The 25,135-nt window shown below is 35.5% G+C and overlaps 1 protein-coding gene across 4 annotated transcripts in view; it reads right to left on the minus strand.

Annotated features, from left to right (window-relative positions):
• Positions 1 to 2,733: 2,733 nt before the first annotated feature.
• Positions 2,734 to 25,135, minus strand: part of ZFC3H1 (zinc finger C3H1-type containing) — a 41,759-nt gene continuing 19,357 nt past the window's right edge. For all 4 annotated transcript variants that reach the window (XM_064419508.1, XM_064419507.1, XM_064419506.1 and 1 more), the window contains exons 15-35: positions 23,925 to 24,473; positions 23,732 to 23,841; positions 22,392 to 22,523; positions 21,388 to 21,509; positions 20,757 to 20,858; positions 20,267 to 20,383; positions 19,209 to 19,392; positions 17,331 to 17,517; positions 16,717 to 16,908; positions 14,585 to 14,819; positions 13,314 to 13,419; positions 13,020 to 13,218; positions 12,420 to 12,514; positions 11,420 to 11,530; positions 9,031 to 9,135; positions 8,773 to 8,938; positions 8,036 to 8,136; positions 6,804 to 6,905; positions 6,174 to 6,213; positions 3,711 to 3,773; positions 2,734 to 3,585 (exon numbers count right to left, since the gene is read on the minus strand). In XM_064419508.1, coding sequence (XP_064275578.1) covers positions 3,448 to 3,585; positions 3,711 to 3,773; positions 6,174 to 6,213; positions 6,804 to 6,905; positions 8,036 to 8,136; positions 8,773 to 8,938; positions 9,031 to 9,135; positions 11,420 to 11,530; positions 12,420 to 12,514; positions 13,020 to 13,218; positions 13,314 to 13,419; positions 14,585 to 14,819; positions 16,717 to 16,908; positions 17,331 to 17,517; positions 19,209 to 19,392; positions 20,267 to 20,383; positions 20,757 to 20,858; positions 21,388 to 21,509; positions 22,392 to 22,523; positions 23,732 to 23,841; positions 23,925 to 24,473 — 3,156 coding nt within the window. In that variant the 3' untranslated portion in view covers positions 2,734 to 3,447. The remainder of the gene's footprint in view (positions 3,586 to 3,710; positions 3,774 to 6,173; positions 6,214 to 6,803; positions 6,906 to 8,035; positions 8,137 to 8,772; positions 8,939 to 9,030; positions 9,136 to 11,419; positions 11,531 to 12,419; positions 12,515 to 13,019; positions 13,219 to 13,313; positions 13,420 to 14,584; positions 14,820 to 16,716; positions 16,909 to 17,330; positions 17,518 to 19,208; positions 19,393 to 20,266; positions 20,384 to 20,756; positions 20,859 to 21,387; positions 21,510 to 22,391; positions 22,524 to 23,731; positions 23,842 to 23,924; positions 24,474 to 25,135) is intronic.

Below are 25,135 nucleotides of genomic sequence, written 5' to 3' on the forward strand. Positions count from 1 at the left end.
TCACTGAAGCTGGAAGAGCTTTCTGGAAATCACCTGCTCCAAAGCCCCGCTCAAGCAGGGACATCTAGAGCCAGTTGTCCAGAACCATATCCAGGTAGCTTTTTAATGTTTCCACTACCTGTCTGGCCACCTGCACCAGTGCTCAGTCACTTTCACAGTTTAAAAGTGTCTCCTGACATTCACCCAAAACCTCCCACATTTCAGTTTATGCCAAATGGCTCTAGCCATGCCACAGGGCACTACTAAGAAGAGCTTAAGAGCTTGGTTCTTTACATCCTCCTTTTGTACACATTGAGAAGTTCTTCCCCAGATTTCTTCAGGCTGAAAAGTCCAACCGCTTGCAGCCTTTCCATTTATGTGGAATGTTCATCCATTATTTATCTTTGTGGCCACGCAGTGGGCTCTCTTCAGTAACTCCATACCTCTTTTGAACTGGGAAGCCAGACTAGGATGCATGGCTGCAGGAATGGCTTTGCCACTGCAGATGAGAAAGATCACCTGCCTGGACCTGCTGGCCATATTTTCCATTATGGAGTACAGGAGGAAAGTAATGGCTTTTGCCACAGCTGAATGTAAGAGCACCTGCTGTCCCATGGGAACTAGCAAGCACTAAAATAACCAACACCAAATGAGACGACTAGATTCAATGTAGACCTACATGAAGATAAACACTGATTTCCATTTAATCTTCCTAATAAATGCAGCTGAATGTTTTCCTCATACCAACGTGCCTTTGCAAGAGCTAGGAAATGAAGAATACTGTATGGGAGTAGTCTGGTCCAGTACCAGTGAAGATCTACACTTTATTTCCACAGAGACTTAAACTAAATACCAAATAATCAAACCACCCTTCATAAAATAACTGTTCTGAGCACAGAACAAGTAGCAGCATAACCTTATGTAACAAGTTACTGTGCTTTCCCCTTACTTTTCCTCTTTAGCAGCTTGACTGACTAGAATTCTCCTTTATTCACAGTTCATCACCACCATGGCCTATAATCAGAAATTGCTTGTAGAATGGAAGTTCAAAAAAGATCAGGAAAAAAAGATTAGGAAAGATCACTAATGTGAAAGACTAGTATGTAGATTAAATTCATACCCATGGTAAATTTAAGGCTTCCTGGTAAATAATTAATGATGTTTTGCAAATGATAGTTAGAAATCCCCTGATTTTTGGAACAGAAAGCCCTCTTACTAGAATATCAAAGCCTGGAGACTATTCCATGCTAAGTGCAGATCTATGGAAGCACTAACTCCTTCCTCGAACTTCTACATTTCCCAGCAGTGCATTTTTTCTTCTTTCTTGGTAAAAAAAGAAATACTGGTGCTGCTCTGAAGACCACAGAGCTTCTTCATACTTTTTCATTTCAGTTTCTAAATTAACAATTCCTATTACAATCAGCTACTTATATATACACATCAACCAAGACTGGGTCAAAGGCTACATCCATCAACCATGAGTATTTTAATCAGAACAATATGGATTAAGGCCACTGGAAATCAGAACATTGTGGGCTTTTGGTTTCCCCTTCCCTACCTCCAAGTATGTTGAGAAGCCATTAAGGCAGAGTATACATAATTAATCCCTGATGAAAATGTAAAGCTTAATGTGTCCTTTATAAAGGTCTTCTGCTATAAAGTCACTACACAGCAAGGCAAGAAAGGTCACAAAGTAACAGCCCGAAGTGCAATATGAGACGAAGGTAAGGGCTGCACAGGGCAGCTTTGTAAGTGCTCTAGTCCTTGACAGCTTTTCCATTTTTAATAGTGGAATAGGTAAAATGGTATCCCACTAAAAAAAAAAAAACACTGCTGATGCAAAAAAAAAATCAACTACTTATTTGGAATATTTTAAAGACAAACCATGAAAAAAAATATGGCTAATCTATAAGACAGCATTCATCAAACTTAAGGGGGTTTTCAGTAGAACAATTGAATACTGCACTTGTGTGGAGTGTGCCACACCACATAAGTGTAAAAAAACATCAGGACACCACCCTACTCCAGTAAAAAACACGTTTGAGTCAGTTTTCAAATACTGGTTGTGTAGTCTGCAGGAAAACTCGGCCATTAAACTGAGTACTTCAAGTTTTATATTTAAGCATGAATTATAAAATTAAGGATGAATTGTTCAAAAGGACTTAAGGTGCAGAAATACTCTACATTCCCCTGGATGAAAACCAGTATTTTCCACTTTTTCCTCCTTTAAGAGAGCTGCTTCATGTTTAGCTTCAGATAAAGTAAGGGATTTGAAAACTACTGGAAACAATGTCAAACTACTTTGCCTCATTCTCTACTATGAAGACCACTCATTTACTGGCATCTTAATTAAACACCTATGCAACAGGTACTACAGCCACCTTTTGATATGACTTGATACGTATTTCATCTCTCTCTATAGTGTAGATGTATCAACTTCAGAAAGAGGGCTTCATTTCATTAAGGGCAAAAAAGACAATATAAAATGCATTTTCCTTTACTGAAGTGGTATTATTGACAGGAATAGCTGTTATGGGACAAACAACTGTGTACCTGCGGCAAGGGGATGAAAAACCCCCAAGGGGACAGTTATTCTACATCCACAATAGGCAGCTCAACCACATTTGCTTATCTCTTTATCAAAATAACAAAAACAAGAGATGTTTTCTTTTTAAAGGTCAGCCTGTATTGAAAATATCTCTGTAAAAACACCTGTAATAGTGCAAGGTAGTACCAAAAAAAAACAGATAAACATTTTTCTTTAAACTGTTAAACTTTATTATAAATTAAAATTTCTTTACAAAAAATTGCACATAATTGACCACTCTTAGGTTCTGATGCACTGGCATTTGCAAAAGTTTCTTTAATCTTCAAGTTTAATAGTCTCTGCCATGAGTCCAATGCAGAAAAGGGCAGTAAGCAACCCTCTTAGAGCCTTCAAGTGCAAGAAGCATACTTGTGGCCACGGCAGTTACACTTTCCTTAAGAGCGGCTGCTTTTGTTTTAAATCCTGTAATGAAAAAGTCTCAAAAAAGGTTTAAAAAAGGAAAAAAACCCAAAATGGACTAGTTGCTTTTTACTGTAAACACAGCCCAGTAAATTAATCCCAAACACAGATCTCTCAGGCATCAGCGAGAGTGTCAAGTGAATCAGGAACAGCAAAACAAAGAAAACAGTAAATAAAAAGAAAACATAAAAAAATAAAGTCTGTCATTTTGATTAACTATACTTACGTAGATGACGTTATGAGAATCTGGCAGGGCCCAGAAGCAAGGCCAGACAGGGAGTTCATGTTTCCAGAAGAAGGTCATGTTAATTGTTTCCAGGTTCAAGGAAAGCAGACTGAAGACTTGATATGCTCAGCAATACTCATCTGCCTTACATAGATCTTAGGGCATAGATCAGCCTGAAGAATCATTCAACTGATTTTGGCATTTTATAGGACTTAGGGCTGACCATACCCAGCGTTCACAGATTCTTGTTTTCTGTTCTGTAAGTGTTTAAATTTAAAAGCTCATCTAGGCTGACTCCAACCTCTTGGCACTTGGAAACTAGTTTTCTCAGGTTATCAGTTTTACCTCCTCCTGATGCTTCAAACAAGAGTTGCTGAAAGAGATGGGGAAGCAGATATAAGATTTAGCCAGAGCCTGAGCATCACCACATCTATGGATATGGGATATGCAGAGAATTTATATGAAACCTCAAACTTAATCATAAGGAGAAAACATTACATCTTTCCATAGTGTTGCACATAGAGGTAACTTCTGAAGGGCTCTCTGATATAAATGATGGACCTGTAAAACAAAGGCAAGTATTAAAAGTCAGCACAATTTCATGCACACAAAATGAATTATCCGAAGCACAAAAATATATTGCAATAATTTTTACATAGTTTTGAAGTCAAGCATTAAACTGGTACTAAAAGCAAAGCCAAGTTTATGTCTGACCTTAATTCTGACTCTTGTATGAATATGATTAGTTACATGAGGACCTGCTATTTTTCTTCACAAGATTCTTGCCTCATTCATTGCACAGGATGGAACACATTCAGGGAATGAAGCAGCTTACTGAGTATTTCTTTCACCACTCAATATGTAGTCTCAAGTCTTGTTTATTGCAAATCATCACAATCCTGCAATGAAAATAACTGTTTCATGGGTTTTTTTCCTTCAGCATCTATCTATCTATCTATCTATGCTTCAACAATGAGCATGAGTCTTTGCAACTCAAAAAAAAAAATGGTTTCACCATTTTATGGTTTGAAACAGAGGACCAAAATATTTAATACTAGTACTTACTCAAGTGTCCTTCAACTACTGGTATCTTAAGTCCCAACTTCAATCAGAGTCACTAGGGGAAGTATTTGTTGGCATTTTGAATACTTGTACCCATTTTCATTTCTTTTAACAAACCTTTACATGACCTCTGAAGGAAATAAATGACAGGCTCTCCAGGAACAGGAAATCCAGAATCTGAATCACAATTCAATTTTAAACCAATATCCTACTTGTTTACTAGAAAATCCAGTTATCTGGAACAATCACTGATTTGTGTAAACAGTTTTAAGTGCTCACTACATCCCAGACCAAGACCCCCACAAAAACCCAACTGCACTGTATGTGACTACTTAAGTGATTTTACCATATACAGTATAATTGGTGAGGTGGTTGCAGAAGAAAACCACAAGATTTCTTCTGGGTGTAATCCAGCTACAATGTCATGCCTTCATTTTAATTGGTGCATTTTCTTTAAGGGCCCTCTTTTTATGCATTTGACATATATTTTTTAACCAAACAAATCACAACTCTTTTCAGTCACCAGCCTTACTATAGGCAGTGTCTTAAGATGTAGTCCATCTAATACAATGACTGAAGCAGGGATCTGTGACTAATTACAGATTACACCAAACCATCAACACAGAGACAGAATTAAGGTTGAATAGGCAATCCAGCCTTTGTTATCTCCTGACTTTGAGCTATTTGATCTCACAAACCAAGTAATTCTGCTTAGGGGACGCTCTTCTTAAACATTCTAGGAGACCACAGAAAAGTAAACAATTTATATGAGAGTCTAAAAACAGCCATGCTACCCTTTATGGATAGTTAAAGCTTTAATATTGATTCAGAAGACCACTGACATAAAAGAAGGATGCTAAGAGTAAGTCACTACAAAATGACTTACAACAAAACCAGATACAGCAGAGAAGTAGCTCAAATACCACAAGCAAAAGATGAACCACAAATCCAGGGCCTCATGAGAGCCCCCACCCTCAAATTCACAGCATCTTTTCACAGGTGGAAGAGTATTTTGAAGGCGACAGCAACAATACCAGGAAGATAATTCTATTTGAAAAGTGATGTATTTGCTGTGTCAAAAAACCTCTTTTGTGTTTGTACACAGAGTGATATTTCCCTACTCTAAGTATTAGTAAGTAAACCTATTAATTTGGAAAAAAGGAACTGGACTCTTGTGCGTGGTCAGAAACTATGAAAACTCTTTTCATATACTGGTTTGGCAGACCCCACCCTTCCAACTACTTCACAGAATCAAAGAATGGTTTGGGTTGGAAGGGATTTTACAGATAATCTAGAGAACCAACCTCCTGCCATAGGCAGAGACATCCTCCACTGACCTAGACCAGGTTGCTCAAAACCCCACCCAGTCTGGCATAGAAACCTCATCTCTGGAAGCAATCTACAACTTTTCTGGGCAACCTGTTCATGTCTCACACCACTTCAAAATAAAGCTGTTTTTTTAAATATCCAATCTATCTCTCAGTCTGAAGCTATTCCCTCTCACCCTAGTATGACATGCCCTTGCAAAAAGTTTTGCTCCAGCTCTCTTGTCCACTTGTAAAGATAGTCATTAGCATCTTCCAGCTTCCCTCTGCTATACTTAAAATACAACAATCTCCTCCAGGTAAAAAACAAAAAATATGGGAGAAGAACATAGCCTTCCCAGTACGGGAAAGATACACAGAAAGAGCATGCACTCGTATAATCCATTCTAGCTCAATTGCCAAAAATATTTCTCACACTTGAGGCACATGTTTTGGTGTCTATAAAAACAAGAGTATTTCAACTAACTAGAAATTCTGGATTTACAAGATTATCATTCCTTTGGATAAAGCCAAGGAATGAGAAGTTTTACAGAATTTCATAATTACTCATTTTTAGTACACTGTTTTGACTTACTTCTCTTTGTCCCATTAGAAAGCATTCGGCAGCAATGGCTCTGAGGAAAAGAAATATATAAAAACATTTATTCTTGAATTATTTTAAATGCCATTAATGGCAGAATACTGACTGTGGAATGGAATTACTAATTCCTTGAGAAGAAACTAACTTCCAATGAGGTTAATCTATTGTGAAAAGATAAAAATAGCCATTTTTTAAAAACAACCTTACATGAGCAAGACATTTCAGTGGTTCCCCATTATGAACAAACACTGAAGAAAAAGATCAGTTCAGCATCACTGGATAATGGAGAATACTGCTATATACTGTGATATATAAAGGGGAGGGGTAGAGAGGGGGAGACAGAAGTCAATAGTTGAATTTTAAAAGGCAACTTGCAAATACATAATTCATATTTATCTGCATAATATCCATTCACTTAAGTTTCCCCAAGAGGGAAATTTCCTTTCTCATTTTAAGGAAGTGACAGAATCTCTGTCTGCTGTAACAAAGTTACTCTCAAAATAATAAGCTAATGAAAGAGAAGCTTCAAGTACAAGCCCAATTACAAGGACATTTCAGATTTACCTTTGTGAAGTAAACCTTACAAACAAAAGCAATAGCTATGAAAACAGACTGTTGCATTACATTTTCCAGATGGCCAGGCATGTTGGGATATTATATGTAAACATCTTGGCTTGTAGTTTCAGAATCTGAACATTGCTCTCCTCCCAGTATCGCAGAAGCAGTCTGTAAAAGGCATGCATGAGAAAGGACCAGTGCTCTAATCACTTGAAACAGAAAAGCTATCCGAAGATATAAACACATTACACAAAATATATTATACCTAATCTGAGTCAAGAGTTGCAAATAGGAAAAAACCCAAGCCACCATATACAATATTGATTTGATCATTCTCTCAGAACAAAACAAGTTAAGATACACTTTCAGAGAACAACTAAGTGTGAAATCAGAGAGAACACATGATCTTGGCATATTACAAGTGGATTCACTTTCAGCATGCACAAGGTAACTGCACATTTGAAAGAGACAAATTAGTTTGATAGTAATGGGGCTAAGGATAATATTCAGTCAGTTCTGCTCACCCATTTCATGCAGTATCAACACTGTCTAAGGGAGGTGCAAGTTCCATCTAGACAGAATCGCAACTTGGTTTAAAATGAAGCCATTCAACTTCACGTGCCAAAGGCAGGAGTGTCACACTCTCCCCATGCCCACAACCACACGTGAGCCTTGCTTTGAGTTCTTTGGGGTCACTTGATGATGAACAGTGTTTCGGGACTTCCCAATATTACTCAAATATTCATGCATTTAGTATGAATAAATAACACAGTAAAACATGAACTCTAATCCTGGCAGAGCACATTTTCAAATACTGTTCAAGTAAGAGCCAGTGCAATGCTTACATTAACTGGTTGTTTCCCATCAGATTTCCTTTAAATCATGATTTATCACTGCTAAATAAATGTCAAATTAAGCCTTAAGCTAGCACTCTTATAGACTGATATATAACTTTTTAACTGTTCTAGAACTAAACTTGTAATAGATCATCACGTAAAAACAGGATTTTAGTATATATATCTCTGCCGTTTCTCCACCCACTTGAAATTTTGACCATTTGAAGTCATCATGTACAATGCAGAGTTAATTTCTGTGTAATTATAACCTGTCTGTAGCTAGAACAGAACATTGTCAATCTAAGATTGAGGTGACATCAGAAGGCACAATATGCCTCAAGCAACATGCAATAATAGAGGAATAATTTTACTTCTGTAGTAGAAAGCAAATCATGCATACCTTACATAAAAAAACAATAGTTACGTTAACCACCTGCCTTAATTAAAAGTATTTTTACATACCTCAGTGCAAGTCCAGGATTAGTAGGCATGGTAGAACAAAACCGTTCCAAGGTTTTGGAATGCTGAGATTTTGGAATGCAGCTCAAATAAAAAAGAATTACCTGCAGAATTTGAATTATAAACATTAATCCACTTTATAGTCTTATTTTGCTACGAATAATGGTATGACAAACTATGAACACTATGAATAAAATGAGTCGCCACCTTCAAACCTTATCCCTCAAGAGTACATAAATCAATTTGTATAATATGAATTTAGTGTCAAGTTGCTAGTGCCACCTGTTTTTACATAAACGCACTGCTTGTTAGCAAAATGGGATCCAAGATTTCTGTAAGCTTTATTCTGTCTGTATAAGTGCTGAACTTTTTCCTCCTACTTTATTTCTTCTGTTTCTCAAACATTATAATTTCTATGATCAAAACTCTTTCCATCTGCAGACCCCTCTTGTGTAACTGTATCATCCTTCCCTTACCAATTTTCTCTTTGCTCTAGACAAAGATAATTTTTCATTACCAAGCGTCCAAGTTTCTCTTTCCTTTACAGGACCTTTATTCTAAAAGATCACTGCTAGATACTTTTCTGCCCAAAATACTACTACACTCACATACTTCCTTCTTTTTCTAGCTCTCAGTGTTCATATACTGGTGCTGGACTTGAACAAAGAGATTTACAGGTACCTGCCAACAGGTCATCAGCTGCTTTGTTTAACTAAAACTGCCCACAGACACATTTTTACCTTATTATGAAACTCATAATTGGTCCAATAATCAGCAGTACTAAATGGAATTGGATATTGTGTGGGGACTGTCACCAGACATCTGTTCACTAGATCAGTAAAAAGCTTGAATTCTTGAACTTTGTTGCTGGATTCAACAACTTTGCTATTGAGAAAAACAAGGTAACTGGAAGAAAAAAAAAGAAAAGAAAAAAGATGGCTCTGGTAGTGTTCATTTAACAGTTGAAATTAATTAACCTTCTTCCCTTAAGAACTTACTCCAACCAAATGTTCTGAACAGTTTCTTGCTGCATCACTGCCCCCAGAGCTGCTTCATAAGCATCCAGTGCTTCACCAACACTTGCATGAAGAGACTGGCACAAACTGTTTATAATAAAAAGATAAAAACTGTTGTGTGCCATAATCAATACATGTAACTACACATTCAGAGTAAGACATAATTAAGAATTTCCCATTCTCAGATGCAATAAAAAACTAGTGTTTTCAGTTTAACTGTATCATGTACTAATTTACCAGTCAATTTATTAGAATGGCTAAGTCTCAAAAGCAGGTAACAAGGAATAATAAAACAACCATGAATTTTGAAATGCAACCCAAAAAAATAAATATCACAAACCATCTTCTACTCATGTAAAGTACCCTTTACTAATACTAATAGGAACACTCTAATTGCTACAGAATATGGAGACAAGTCTTGAGTTTCCATTTCGAGAGCTCCAGAACAATACACTTTGAAGTCCAATTAAAGCCACTTGAGAAATAGTATCAGTCTCTAGCAACAAAGTTACTATTTTGAAACCGATATTACCAGGTCTGAGGTAGAAACATACTGATTGTGACAGAGGGAAAAAAAACCTGACAAGAAAGGTCAAAAAAATCCCCCCTTAATTTTCTTCTACAGTTTCTCAAAGAAACATACAGTTAGACCAACACACAAGACTTAATCAAAGACAGAAGCAGACACATTCTTAGATCAAGACACAGTGAAAACTCAGTATTTCAATGCATTTAACATAAGAATGCAACATAAGAATGGTACACCAAATGTCATCACATAAGAATGACCAAAAAGGTAAGACTTGCATTAAGTAATGGGGGCTGGGGAGGGGGGGAGGTGTGAAATCTAACAACCTCATAAAGGAGTATGCAGAAATATATAAAATAAGATAGGTCTGACCTTGCTACCAAGCCCTCCTGACCGCAGTTACATAATCTGTGAGTGATTCTCCTCCTGCTTTCCCCAGGAATTATTAACTAAATCACCTATTTGCTAATCTGTATAAAATAGGGTTTGTATACATTTCTGTGCAAGAACATGTGTGCACACACAAATGATCTTTCAAAGTAAAACACTGTTACAAGACCTTTAAGGCTTTGCAGATGTCAATCTCTTTAGTTGATAAAAGTGAACCTTTATGTTTTTTGTCCTCCATACCTGAATAAAGATAATATAGATACACAAGCCCAGGTACCTAGACACTTACTGCAGCAAAACTCAGAGAAACAATCAATTATTAGCTCTGAAAGCCATTTAGGTACTTATTTCAAGAACACTTATTTTCCCTCCTAGAAGGAGGTGCTAAAATACAGGAGAATCTGAGCTTAAGTCAGTGTACCTTATGACTAAATAGTGACCTCAAGTGTCTTAGTAACAATGCTTCTACCGTGTAAGTGCCAAACCCAAAACTGAGCTTGTCAAGAGGTATTTTGTTTAAAAAAAATTTAAGCTGATAGTAATAGACAATGCAAACAAATCCCATAAAGATAATCCTTAAATAAGGTTTTGATCCAATTTTCTTGAAAACCACACATTTTTCCTGTAAGTTGTCCACCAATTAAAACCAATAAGCAATAGTGTTGAAGAAATTCTGACTATGAGAAGCAATATCATCCTTGCCTTTTTGAAAAGCCAAATAGTGAAGACTTGTGAAGACTGACAAACCCAGACTACAAAATGGTAAACTTCTTAAACAGCATAAGCCATCACCTCAGTAACCACAGTTAAGTAACTGGTGTAAGTTACAGACAGCTAATAATGTAGTGTATGGCAATCCTGTATACTGCTGCTACAAAAGGAATGATGGAAGAAATAGGAAAAAAAATCCAAAGAAAAAAAACTGTGTATACATGAGAAAGACATGTTCCTTTACAACCTCTCAAAGAGGAATAGGTCATCCTCCCGCATTACTTTGCTGTGCAACTTCTCAATGAACAGCTTAAACAGTAAGTCAAGGAGCTGGGGAGATCAGGACTAAGCAGAATGGAAACATTTATAAAGTAAGGCTATTGTAAAATAAAAGAGAGACAACTGAAAGCCAAGAGAAAGAAAAACACTACCAGTAACAGCAACCTAAACCAAAAGTACATCAAACAATCATTTTGTGATGAACACACCTATTACCATTCCTACAGGTCAGAATTCCTGAAAGATTTCTCAAGTGGAAAGTTTAAGCTGACATGCAACTCAGTTTATAAAATTACGTCCATTGTGCACCAGGCCAGTAGGTTCTCTAAAGACTGGCCAATCATTTATTCAGAGAATCCAAAGTGATACACCCTTAGGCAAGTAATGAATACTCTGCTTTTGAAAATGCAATTTTACTCAGACTCAATAGCTGTTTCTCAGAAATTCCTAGGAAAATCTCACCAGTAGATCTGCCACAGATACGGGATTTGCTGGTTAACAACATCATCTGTAAGATGTTCTTTATAGAGAGGTGATGTAAATTCAATTGGCATTGGAAAATTCAAGAGATATCTACAAGAGAAAAAAATAGTAGTAAACAAGAACAGCCTTCTACATGGAAGAATCCTATGTAGGTGTAACATTCAGTAAAGAAGTCCAGTTCATGAAAAATACTAAAAAAATGCACTTCTCCTAGATTTCAGTTTAATTCTACCCAGATAAAATCTGTACAGAAAGCATTTCACAGAAATATAGAAGTAATTGATAAAGAAGGCATTCACTTTTTAATTATACATAAAGTTCAAGGTTGCCTTATAATGACAGACTCTCCTATTCGTTCACAAAATGCATCAAGTACATAAACAATTTAAGCAAGAATAAAACCTAACACCTAACTCAGAGATAAAAACATTTCAGAAGCTCATCTGAATAAGCTTTAGTATGGAAGGCTTTTGCTTTGAAGACCTTCACAGACATCCATTTTGACCATAGGGAACTTGTAGATTTCAAAACTTATGTCTTTCAACTAGGTGCTAAATTCCAAGGAAAATCATCAGGCTATATATGAAGCCTGTATCTTTTCAACAATAATCTAATTAATAACATGCTGGACCTCTTGATGGAGATCTTTTTCAAGTGCCACAGTGTATTTTAGGTATGTAATTTTAGGCTCCTAGCTCTAGGGAAAAAACCCCACAATTTTGGTATATATATGACTGATTTTCATTACCCAAATACAGACATTAAACTTTTTGCTGTTTTATTTTTACATGCTCATGGCTTTATAAATTAGTGTCTAAGCAAAAACAAGTGTCAACCTTATATCAAATCACTATTCACTGAAGTTTTAGCAAAACATGCCATGCTAAAAAACAAGAGTTTAAAAGTTCTAAATTATCACGTAATTCAAGAAAATGCCAATATTGCCAGAATTTAAATTAAAATATTATTCTAAACGTACCTTAATAGATCCATGGGACCATGCTCTTGGCATGTATTTTCAAAGAAAGCTGCCACAAAATCTTGTAACAGTGGAAGAATACTGCTTGACCTTTCCTGTTTTGTTTGGGGTTTTTTTAAATAAAAAAAAAAGAATCAAACATCAACCTCAATATAGTTAGACTAATATAAGCAAACAACAACCTCAATATGGCAAGACTAATATAAACAAAATAATAAGTGGTGTGTCTGTCTATCTCTGCAATGCTCCACTGTCTTAATTTTCTCACAACTGAAGTTTAAATGGGGCAGTCAGCAGTAGAAAGAAACTGAAAAAAATATTACAGGGTGTGCTTTTACTTTCTGTTATTCTTGCTTAAGAATATTACTACACTGAATTAGAACAACACAAATTATAAATCTATGATTTTATGTAATTGCTAAGACTACCTTATGTCACTTGTCTTGCAAATTGTACTTTTCCTATTTATAGGAATGCATACTAGACATTACAAAAATACCACTAAGTTGAATCAATTTGGTAAGATTTTTAAAGAACACACTAACCCCAAACTTTGCAGAGCTAGCAGACCAGCAAGTAAGTTTTGAAGGGGAGTATTACCTGTGAAACAAGAAATTTACACAACCGATAAAAAATTTCTGCATTCTGAGGATTCTTCTCAAAAGCACCAATCCACACCTTGTGGGCATTTTCGCCCTGCTTCATCTGCAAATACAAGGTGGCCAAACTCTCCAAGAGCTGACAGTTGTTAGGGCAGAGCTCCAATAAAGACCTACAAAGTTCTGCAGCAGACTCCCACCTTAAAAAAAAGTAAACGTTAAGTTTAACAAAACAAGAAAAAAAAAAGAGAGAAGAGTCGAGTACTCCAGTTAAGAATGTCTTGCAACAACTTACCTTTCAAGAAGTTTCAGCAAAGCTATCATGTTCCTATAGAGAGGAAAGCAGGTAGCTATTCTTTTGTCAGCCTCAAGGCTTTCATCAGTACATGTTTTGACTGCATCTTCAAAACGAAAGTAAAAAACAAAGCCTTTACACCTCAAACAGTGTCAAAGTTATGTGAAGCTTTAATATAATAAAATGTCTCCCTGAACATAAGGAAAACACATAAGCGTGAAAAGATATTTCTCAGAGTGCTGTTTTTGCAAATTATTAGAAGTAGATAATCATCTTTGGAAAAGTTCTCATTACTTATCACCACAGTGCAAAGACAAAGCTTTCAGTTTCATCTCTTGCTCATTTTAGGAATAGGAAACAACCTATCAATGAACCATTAAAGCAATGTTACAGACAGAAGCACATCCCCTACATTTAAAATCACATTCCAGGATTTCCAGCATAGCTGCTGAAAGCTATTGAGGCAAAAGCTAATGCAGGATATTCTTTCTCCTCAGCATAATAAAAAGTCATCCAACAACAAACACATTACCACAGCTAGACTGCCTTCACTCACACAGCAAGGCTACTGCATTAACCCTTGAGTATTTCAACGCTGCATTACCAACAGCAGCATAGGTATTTTCTCCATGGCAACTCAATACTGCTGCTGGCTAACCACTAAATACTGACATTTATAAATACTATATAACAGGATTTGTCTGCTACCATGAAGTCTACTTCTAGCAGCAACACCATAAGCTAAAAATTCCATTTCTTCTATCTTCATTTTTCATTTTAAAAAAAAATTATTCAATTTACATAAACTGTGAATTAAGATAGAACAATGCATGTGTTTATCTCTTTTAAGGAAATACACTAATATTTCAGGAAAGTAACTTCCCAATACACATATCCTACTGAGGGGGAAAAGAGTAAGAAAGAACGACAGCTGAAGCTTGGCTTTCTGCTTGCATAAGCCCAAGAAAACTAGCAATGTCATACTATCACAAGCCACTGACTGCTTTTTCTCTGAACTATGATATTCTACCAAGATAAAGCTATGGGTTGAAACCACAAATGAAAAACTCAAGAGTGCTGGTTAAGCACCCAAGAACATGGATTTTCCTCACTATTCTGTTGAAGTCAAAATGCCACGTTCATTAATTGCATGGATTAATTCAATGGGTTAACATAGTCATCAGCACTGACTTGAAATTCCATAGCTGAATAATACTTCTTGAATTACAACATGTGAAGAATGTATTAAATATTTATCACCTTAATCTTACCTTGAAACATAGCTAAAAGTGTATCAGGATCAGTCTTCACATCTTGAACTGTCTGCCATGGTATTAAAAATGGCTCTTTGTGCACAATCCTTGAAGGACTGACATTAGCTGGATCATAGAATTTTACTGGGAGAACACCAAATTCAATTAGATGTATGTAAGCCAGCCAAGCCAAGCAACGGTCACTTGCAGTAAGGTGTTCTGATATCTTTTCATTTGCTGATTTTAAAGCATTCTGTAAAGGTTGAAAGAAATATAATGTATTTCAGCCACAGTCTTTAAGATTGAAGAATGGGAAAACAAGAAGAGTAGGTTTTAATATTCTCAAAACTTTTCTAGAGACGAGATAAGAACTAATTATTTATGTCAATCAGAATCATACAGCTTATGTGAATGCGTGGATATGCAAATTACGCAGGGTTTCTAGTAAAAGGTTCAGAAAAACTGCAGAAGATTGTTATTGCAAAAAGTGAAGTGACACTTTGCAAACCTGCATCTCTCAACCTGTGTTCATTCCATTTTCCTGCTTCATTCTCCTATTACTTCCAGTTCCATAGAAATAATACAATATCTCTGGATACAACTCATCTACAGCCTGGATTCAACTTACTATATCCTGCTAGGTTTTGTGCATTTGGGGTCGTTTGTTTGGCTTGGGGTTTTTATTTATTGAATTCTAGTTATAAAACTGAATTACACCTATTCAAGTCTACTGAAAGGGCCACCATCTCTAGACATGTTTTAAAAATGTTTTGGAAACCTTACTGAGAACAAGGATACCACTTCAAATTTTTGTACTAGTCATATGCAAAAATAGAATAGTCCAATTAAACTAGCAGATCCCAAATAAAATAATTAGAGCATGCAATTAAATAAAGTCTAAACACAAATTCTTTCTAAAACACAACAGAACCTCATGACTAGCGATGTGCCAACATTTTTCTGGACAAACAGTATGTTCAAAGAATGAATTTTTCAAAATAATGAATAGATTTGCAAATTTATGCAAAATTCAGCAGAACACATGTCCTGAAGTTGGTGAAAACTGGTGTTTCAAAAGCATTTCACTTAATACTTGAAAAATAAGTCCACAAAATCCTTTAAAAATCGCTTTCAAGTTTTCCAATACACACTGCTATTTACTCTGAAGTAGCAGTTACTTTGAAGTTATTTTCTCTGAAATACAATTAAATAATCTCTTGCCAAGCCATTCTTTTGTACTACACATTTCAGACTAATTTGCAAAAAAAGTTTAACTTCGTCATGATGCTTTGCAGAAAGGTAAGGGTAACCAACCAGTGTTATTCCCCCTAGATTTCCATGTTGATTTGACACAAACAGTTTTTTTCTCCAGAGCTCTGTTCTTTTTATGCATTTAGAGTTACATTTCTCAGTACATTTGGGGAAAGCCAGCACATCATTGTGCTTTCTTATTCCAACTGGAGCCAGACAAAAGCCTGAGGTTCTCAAACTGTCTGAGGGCAGTGACAAGCTGCAGCAAGCAACAGGTGGCACCTGCTGGCAGGAATGAAACAACCTGCAACTGAAAGGACAGAGCTCCTGCTTTGGGAGAGGGTGATGTCCATTTTTCACCCTCAGCCACTACTTTTATCATCTATGCAACAGTTAACAGTCACCTAAATTACTTCTACAGTCACAGCTCTGGCCTGAGATAACTCAATGACTTCAGAGTTGACAGGAGCAACAAAATCTAATTTAACAATCTCCAGATTTGAGAGTAAGGCAATACTGTTAGATAACTAATGTTCTTTCTCAAGAACTACTGGTTTGATAATTTCTGTAGCAATTTTGAATACCTGAGGCAATACTCACAGACCTTTCACTGCAAAACTTGGATCTATGGTTTACAAGAAACCAAACAACAAAATATGTCCCTGGGAATTATTTTAAGACATAGTAGTCTAGGCTATTAGCTACACAAACAAAAAAAGTAGGCAACAAAACCCACAAGGGCATATCCAGCTTTTACAATGGCATCATAGCTCAAAGCAAAAGCCTCTCCTTGTTGAAGAAATTCTTCTAAAGGTGGGCACAAGTTCAGACTACCACAGTCACATGCATTAAAAAGGTAAAGCTATGAAACACTCCTGGGGTGGTAACTTGGAAGTTACCTGCAGCAGAATAAGAGCATTCTGATGTCTTCCTGTAAACAGGCTTAAATGAACCCTGTAGAGAAGAGTTTCCAGCAACTGAAAGGACACAAGATTTGGGTTTTCTCCTCCTCCTGTCACTTCCATTAGGAACTGTAGCATCCTCCCACATACATAGTCTTTTCCATCAAAGGAATTCTCCAAATTCAAAAACTAGAGAGAAATAAATCATAGTAAGAATCACAATACAAGTAAAGCTTATAGGTTATGGTTTAAAAATCACACAGATCACAAACTTCAAATAATGCCTTTTGCTATTTTATGAACTGTGTTTCCCTCTATCACACCAAATTTTCATATTAAACCCTGAAAGATATCACTTTTAATAGTCCAAGAACACCCATGTTTTGCACTCAATGTAACACACTGATTTTAAGTAACTTTTACTACCTGAGGAAAACTGATTTCTACAAATAACCTGCAAGAACTTTAATAACTTCATTTTCAACTTCTGAGTTTTCAAAAACCTACAGTGCTTTTCATTTGACACTTTCCCTGTCACACATGCTGCCTTTATAGAGTAGAAAACACAACTTACAGGAATGTTTAATATATACATTGAAATTTTTACTTACTGTCCACCAGATTTGATAAGAGGGAGCATATTCCACTGCTGTTTCACACATCTCCTGTATCTCCTCCTTGGTTCCTCTTTTTGAGAAAAGTCTGAGGTAATGACACCAAATTTCAGGATTTTCTTTGTTGTTCTCCAGGGCTCGAGCCAAAACATTTAAAGTAGAATCTAAACACTCAGATGACGAGCTGTAAAAATTAAATATTGAAAAAAGGACTCACATCAACTGTGTTGGTATTATGACTTTCACAGTATCAAATATGAAAATAGATGCTTTTAATTAGAATGGAAGTCACACACAGTATCTTTTCTTACATGTTGTCCCTTACTATCAAGGTTTCAAAGCTTCAGCAAGTTTTCAAGTTTCAGAGGTTATGAGGTACAATTATCATAGTGCACAGATAAGTACACTATGAAGACTGCCAATTCAAGAAAGAGTCCAAATTAACTGAAAATTGTTAAGATTTATCTGTAAGCGAAGTTCTCGAGCTGCAAGAATATAAAGGCATTTACATCATACAGGCTTAAGAACTTAAGTAGATATTTTAGAGGTGTAGGAAAGTTAGTTATATTTTGTCAAATATTTAATTTACTTCCTACAGTCATTAAATATAAGGCTTTATTTCAGCATATCATACAGGTTCTCTCTCTAAGACATTAAAAAAATTGAAATATTATTTTTTGAAATAAAAAATAATGAGATGACACCCACCAAGTAATATAAAACTAGCTGAAATAACTGACTGTACTGCAAACCACAGAGCAGAGCTTTAATTCATAAATACATCTTCCATAAAACTACAGAATGCTTCTGATGTCCCACTTATTCTGAAAACATCTTCAGAAATTATTTTGCATGGACATTTATGCGAAGAAATACGCAAGTCTCAAGAAAAGCTAATAGAGTTAACCATGCATAAGTCTAAAGCCTTCCCAACCCCACTACTTTCACCTACTAGAGCAGTCAAATTTCTTCAGAGTACTGAGGAAGTAGGAATGGAAGAGATGGCTGTTTTAAGGAAAGGATGCATATCTTCCACTAAGTTTTCTCCCTTCTTTTCTTGATTGCTTCCCAAGTACACTTATATTTAGAAGGCATGCTCTTCTCATGCTGCTACTTGCTGGTAACGCTTCTATTACTGGCCTTTCCAGTTCTACCCGTTCTATTGTTCAGGCACTGACTGATAAACTGATTTTTTCCTATATTTTCCACTATCCCCAGTTTAAACAAGGCTTTTAAAGTAGAGCTGCTCCTCTCCATTCCCCTTACTTCCTGCTACAGTTGCTCAACTGTACCTCACTATTAAAACTGAAGTCAATCATCATAATGGATGAAACCATCATGACAGAATTCCTATCCAAATTATCTGACTGCCAATAGAAACATGGTACCCTGCAGCATAATTTTAAGGAAAAGAAGCTAGAGAAACTCAGGAAACCAAAGTTAAAAAAAAAAAAAAAAACAAAACAACTAGCAGAACTATACTTAAAATAAGTTTGCTGATGAAAATAATCTTAAACATTATTCCAACCATTCACTCTGTAGAGAATGATTTAATTGGTCCACTTTTACTGCTGGAAGTATAACATTCCACTGTAACCCTCACAGAACACTTTTTAAACATGAACAATTACTTCTCCCACACTACCTTCCATCAACTTCCATTCTGAAAAAGAATATACCCATAGATAAACCATCAGCATAATTTATTACTCATATACTGTACTAAAAACAGTAGGAAATATAATTTATTTTTAACCTGTTTAAAGTAATGAATTATTTGTGGCATTGTTGAAGAAAGTTCTTTAACATCAAATAGGAAATTTGATCATAGCAGCAAGGGCAAATGTAGCAAGACCTCAAATGTAGCAGACATACCCTTCATTTTGATTCAAGTATTTATATGCAAGTTTAATCCAAAGCTGCACATCACAGGGGTTTTCTTGCACACTTGCTTCCAAGTTGGAAATGTCATCAGTCTCACTTGTAAAATACCGGACATCATCTGGAGTCACCACAGTATCAAGCACTGGAACTCTCTTTTTATGTTCTGTGGGATGGGCTGCAAATAATATACAATTTTTTTAAAGAACATCTCCTTTTTAAAACAGTAGTGACCTGTAACTCTCAGAAGAGGTGGCATTTATATATTTCAAGTCCACCCATTGATTACAACTAAATAGCATTATCTCAGCACCCTTCAAACTGTATTGCCTGTAGCGAACTGGTTATATTTCAAAAGTGAAGGAAGGAATGAAAGGATTAGCAGTAAAGGCTGCCTTGATCAACAGACACCAACTAAGGCAGTTCATCAGGCAGCATTAGGAACTAAACATATTTGTTAAAGAAAAATTTCTCAATTATGAGTCTCAAAAAATCCTTTTTAGAGATTTGCTAACAAATCCTGAAGCTCCTACCTGCAAGAGTCACATGTGAAATCCTATCAGGTTACTGATGCTCTAGCAGCTTTCAAGTCTCAAATGTTGCTTAACTACAGCTTTTTTTAACTCCTGACCTCACACCAAATACAAATTCTGTACTAACTGAACACTGATGCTTTTCTATTTAAAGTTCAGGAGGAGGACGAAGGAGAAAGTACGGCTGTTGAAGGAAAATAATTTTTTTTTAAATCCTAATGGTATGTGGGAAAGGCTGAAACACTCTAGGGAAACAGTTCCTTATGCTCCTTTTATGAACAAGTAATTAGAAATTCTACCCTAATTTCCAGTCCCACTGAAGGAAAAGATATAACAGAATTACAAGTTTTATCCAAAAACTTATGCAAAATGAAGTCTGCATACAGGAAGTATAAAGTCAAGAAAACTATTAAAAACATTGGTTTTCTCAAAAAGCCCTTTAAAAATCAAGTGTTAGAAAGAGATGGGTAGGTTTTTTCCTCTAGTAGTCCTTTAAAGGGTGCCACACATCCAGATTACCATATTTAATAGGTCCAACAAACTGTTCCTCTTCACTGCTGCTACTATCTAGCAGAGGCTTTCTCCAGTACTTTGGTCTCCATTTCCTTTTCTCTTTCCAAGTTGTATGTGGAGGTGCTGTGAACAAACGAAGTAGTAAAAATTCTTTCATTTTTCTGTATTCAAGAGTAAAATATTTTTCCTAATAAGGATTTTAGATTAAAAGTTTCTGTGAGTTCAACAGAAGTGCATAAATTTCAATACGACTTATTTAAAATTTATTGTGCTTAAGTGCATAAATAAATTCTACAAATGGAACTCCAGAACTATTGTATTATTGCCTTAAACTCTGTAGACTTTATTTTACCATAATCAGAATTTATAATACTGAGATAAATAAATTATATTAAACTATAGTCTTGGTTTACAAAATCATCATGGTACTTTTGTAGTTTTTATACATATATATATATATATATATATATGGTATTTGATCTAACAAGCTACTTACTGTGACTTTTACTCTCGTTGACATTGCTGGCCAAAAGAACAGCCATCTGATCCACTGACATACGATCTCTGTTTATACCAAAAAGTTTTTCAACATATTTTTCTGAAACAAGAATATGTGCAGCATAGGTAAGCATATAGATTAAAACAGTTAAGTAACTTAACAGCATTTTAACACAATCTATGAGGAATTTACGAAATATGACTGCTTTAAGAGGCATGGTAATTTAACACACTACCAACAAAGAAATGAAAAATAAGCAAGTTCTATTTGGCAATTTGCCTATATGGCAAAGGCATTCTTATAAAATTCCAGCTCCACTGAAACAGGTCAGTCCAGTAGTTACAGAAAGAACTGAGGAAGACAGAGGTAAAGATGCTCACTGCTCCCCAACACCCTGAATCCCAGCAATACTTTTTGAATGAAATGTTCCTCAGACCAGTGATTATTTTCTTTCTGTAAGACACCAATGCAACTACCCACTAACAAAGGACTGAAATGGACAGCCTAAGAAATTTTGTATAGCTGTATCTTATATCCGCTTCACATCAAAGTCCTTGCAACTAGAGCTTTTAATGAAACTCATTCCCTTCAGAAATTTTTAGATACAAAGGAGAACAAGAGACTCAACCTGTGGCAGTGCTGATTTCCTCATCAGTGCTTTTTTCTGAACAACCAATCAGTTCTAAATTGTAAGACAGAATATCCTGAAAGAGCTGCTTACGGCTAAGAGTGCAATCTTTCATGTGCTGCCTAAAACAAAGAAATAAGCAATTAATACATTTATCATAGCAACAAAATATTAAGAAAATTTTAGTACACACTTGGGTGAGGAATAAAGAAAACAATACCACAGAAAAAGTATTGTTTGCTTTGAAATTTGGTTAAATGTACCTGGGCTTTTTCTAAAATTAAGCCTACAGCACAGTATTTAGAACTTTCCAGTTCAAATAAGGTAATTGTAAGAACTAGATATCACTTTATATTTTAAAGAGTCAAACAATGGTCTGATGACAGCAGCTAAAAGCTGATCCAGAATCAAGTTCACTCCTATTTTACCAGTAGTCAGGTTTCCATATTGACTTCATTCCTAACCAATTTATATCCACTTTTGAATGTACTGCACAAAATTGGTAAACAATTTATTTTTTAATACAATTAACTCCAGCCTTTAAAGAAACAAACTTAGCCAGTACTTTTCCCAGAAACTAGAATAACACTACAATATTATTGGTTTTTTACTTCATCATTTATTTAGTATACACTTCTCATATTAAATGTGCTTAACAGTACCAACTACTATGTGAGGCTCTATGAGTTGAAGTTATGCTGAAGTTTTGTATAACCAGACCCACTTGAATTACTAGAAAAATGTTAAATATACTCTATCAGGCCATATTATTTTTCTAAATTTGCACCTAAAGAGCCTCCTCTTTCTTCATGGCTTAGCTGAAAGGGGTTTTTCTTCCAACTAAGTACCTGTAATAGAGTATTAAAAATAACCTTGTCTAGAACTTGTGCACAGGATCACATATCCAGATCTTTCAAATTAAAAAAAGTACTTATTTCAGACTTAAGAGTCAGACATGTAGAAGAGAGGTTTAGTTTAAGTCACAAAAATTAAAAAGAACTTACCACTGACAGTCATCATCATTACAGGTGCCTGTCAAATCAAAGCGGCAGAAACACTGTTTTGGCTCAATCATATTGCTGTATGTTATTGAACTGAGGTACAGCTTTTCCTTGGTACGAAAATAAGGACTAAACCTAAAATGAAACAGCGAATTATTGTCATAAAGTACACAAGGCAAGACATCAGTTTTCTAAAAAAATTAATTAAAAAATCACTCACAGTATTAAATGTCGTTATTTCCAAAACCCTGCTACTAATCAAAAGCATCATTAGCCTACAGGCTAAGAACAAGGTAGAAATAGCGAGAGGAAGGAACAATAGAATACTTCTCAACCTAATTAAGTTTTCCTCTAGCATTCTCATCTCCTTTAGGTGCAGAACTTCATTAATATGAAAACAGGAGTGTAGTAAAAGTATGGAAAGCAAACTACTGAAAGTGCATTTCAGTAGTTTATAGAAAATCTCATGCTCTAATCAGCATTAAGACCAACATCAAATAGAAGCGTAAAGATAACTGTTAAAGACTAACTTGAAGAAACAGTAGGAAAAAAATAAACATATCAACCTAAGAATGCATAAACAAACAAAACCAGTCTTAGTCTAGCAGACTAACACTTATTTTAAATCTTCAGCTGAAGTTTGACTATATTAATTTTGGGATTTATAGCTCCTTCAGGAATTGACATTATAACCTACAAATTGAAATGAATATTCCTCTAAAGATGGCATCCTCCATCTTCTACTACACAGCAATAAAAAAGCTGAAGCACATGGTAGGATACAAGTTCTCCAATTTAAATTCAACTTTTCTTGCCTAAAATTTGATGTGTAGGAACAAAGTTCTCTTTAGTCAAAAAAGAGATGTGCCAAATTGATTACACTTGCAGATATTACTGTCAAGTCAAGATGAATCACTATGATTATGCCTCTTGCCACTGAGGAGGAATCCAAAAATAGATGACTGAGCCAATTTTGACTCAGATTATGTAAATCCTAGCCAAGTTCAAAGACTGCATAACTGAAATATGCTTCTTGGATTTACATTGCTTCATACTAGATATAAAAATCGTGTTTCCAAACACTTAACCACCTTTTTAGTTTAGTTGTGCAATAAAATGTAACTGCAGCATACTGCACAAAACCAAGGGACATGTGCACAGCAGGAAAAAAAAATGAATAAAATCATTAGATTCCCTAAACCAGGCAATATTGTTTAGGGATAGTCAAGTTTCTCACTAGGACTTATCTTTCTGTACATGCCTGGGTATCAAGGAAGAGCACTGAAGACCATATGAACAAGAACACACAAGCGTAAGTCAAAGAGCTGCTACAGTCTTCATACCTGTAAGATTTAAATAATAGAAGAGGACTACGATACGGTCCAAATGGAAATGGTTTCACTTCAGCTTGTTTACTTTGTGACGTAAAAAAATCCATGTCCACTGAAATTTCCTAGGAAACAGATAAACAGACATCCAGCAGTTGCAATAGCACCTGATAATGACAAGCTTCACGTTTAATTGTAAAACATTTACCTGACCACACAAGAGATCTTCCTTAGGCACAATAAGGGCAGTACTTTTCATTAGCAGTTCTTTCAAGCTGTCAGCTTTAGCATAAAGTTTTTTCAGTTCATCGATATTCAACCCAAGGAACAACTCAGGCTTCTCAGAAGCCTTTTTAGAAAGTTTGTTTATAGTTTCTTGTTTTGGAGTGTCCATGTGTTTAAGATTTGGCTTAGTAAAAGAATTTGATTCTCTGAAAGATCTCCTTCGTTCTCTGTTTGAATTAGACAAAACTTCATCATCAAAGTAATTTTCTTCACTGTCCAAAGTCAATTTGTCCTGTGTAAGATCATGAAGCGATGGCTGAGGTAATGCAAATTCAGATTCCTCTTCTACATGAGGTGCAGTATTTGATTGTTCCTTGGTTTGAAGTGCGCGGGCCTCCTTCAACTTCTGAATCTTTAGAGCATATTCATACTCTAATTGCTGCAGTCGTTTTTTCTCTAGTGCAATCAATTCTGCTGAAGGCTTTTTTGGACTTGATGCAGGAGACATATCCAATTTCAACATTTTGCTTGGCTAAAAAGGAAAAAAAAAATCTTTATTTCAATTTTCTCATCTACTGATCTATCGACAGGAAGGAAAAACATAGGCAAAACATTAATTCAGAGTTTACAAAAATGTATTTTAAACTCTTGCCTGAAGATTTCAACAAACAGCAAAAAAACCAAAAATTTGCCACAATTCAAGCAGCAGATTTGCAGGTTAAGCTATAAAAATTGCTCTACATCATACACAGGGAGGGTTTCAACCCTAATTAAAAGTTGAGCTATAAAACAAGTACATATGATGATGTTGGGAGTAGGAGAACTAAAATTTAGAAAAATATTTTAGCCTTGTTATTTTTGCTTTTCAAAACAGTATCAGATCCATTCTACAGCAACTTAGCATGATAGTTTAACAAAATCGTTGATGTCTACAGACAGTAAAGTATTTTCTTTTTTCATAGCCATATGGCTCCTCTTATTACTTATCTATGAATGCCATTCCCTTAGCATAGAAATGTAGGTTTTGAAGAATTTTCTTCCTCAAATCATTAATGCCCTTTTTTTGAATTCTCAAAAATGAAAAAAAAAAGAACAAGAGGAATATTCCCTACATTGTTTCTGAAATGTTTTCCTGAAATTCCACCTGAACTTTGTTAAGCAAAATTGGTATTATTTTTCAAGTAGTTTGGTTTA

The sequence above is a fragment of the Passer domesticus genome, chromosome 5, assembly GCF_036417665.1.
Source record: "Passer domesticus isolate bPasDom1 chromosome 5, bPasDom1.hap1, whole genome shotgun sequence".
In the NCBI taxonomy this organism is placed as follows: Eukaryota; Metazoa; Chordata; class Aves; order Passeriformes; family Passeridae; genus Passer; species Passer domesticus.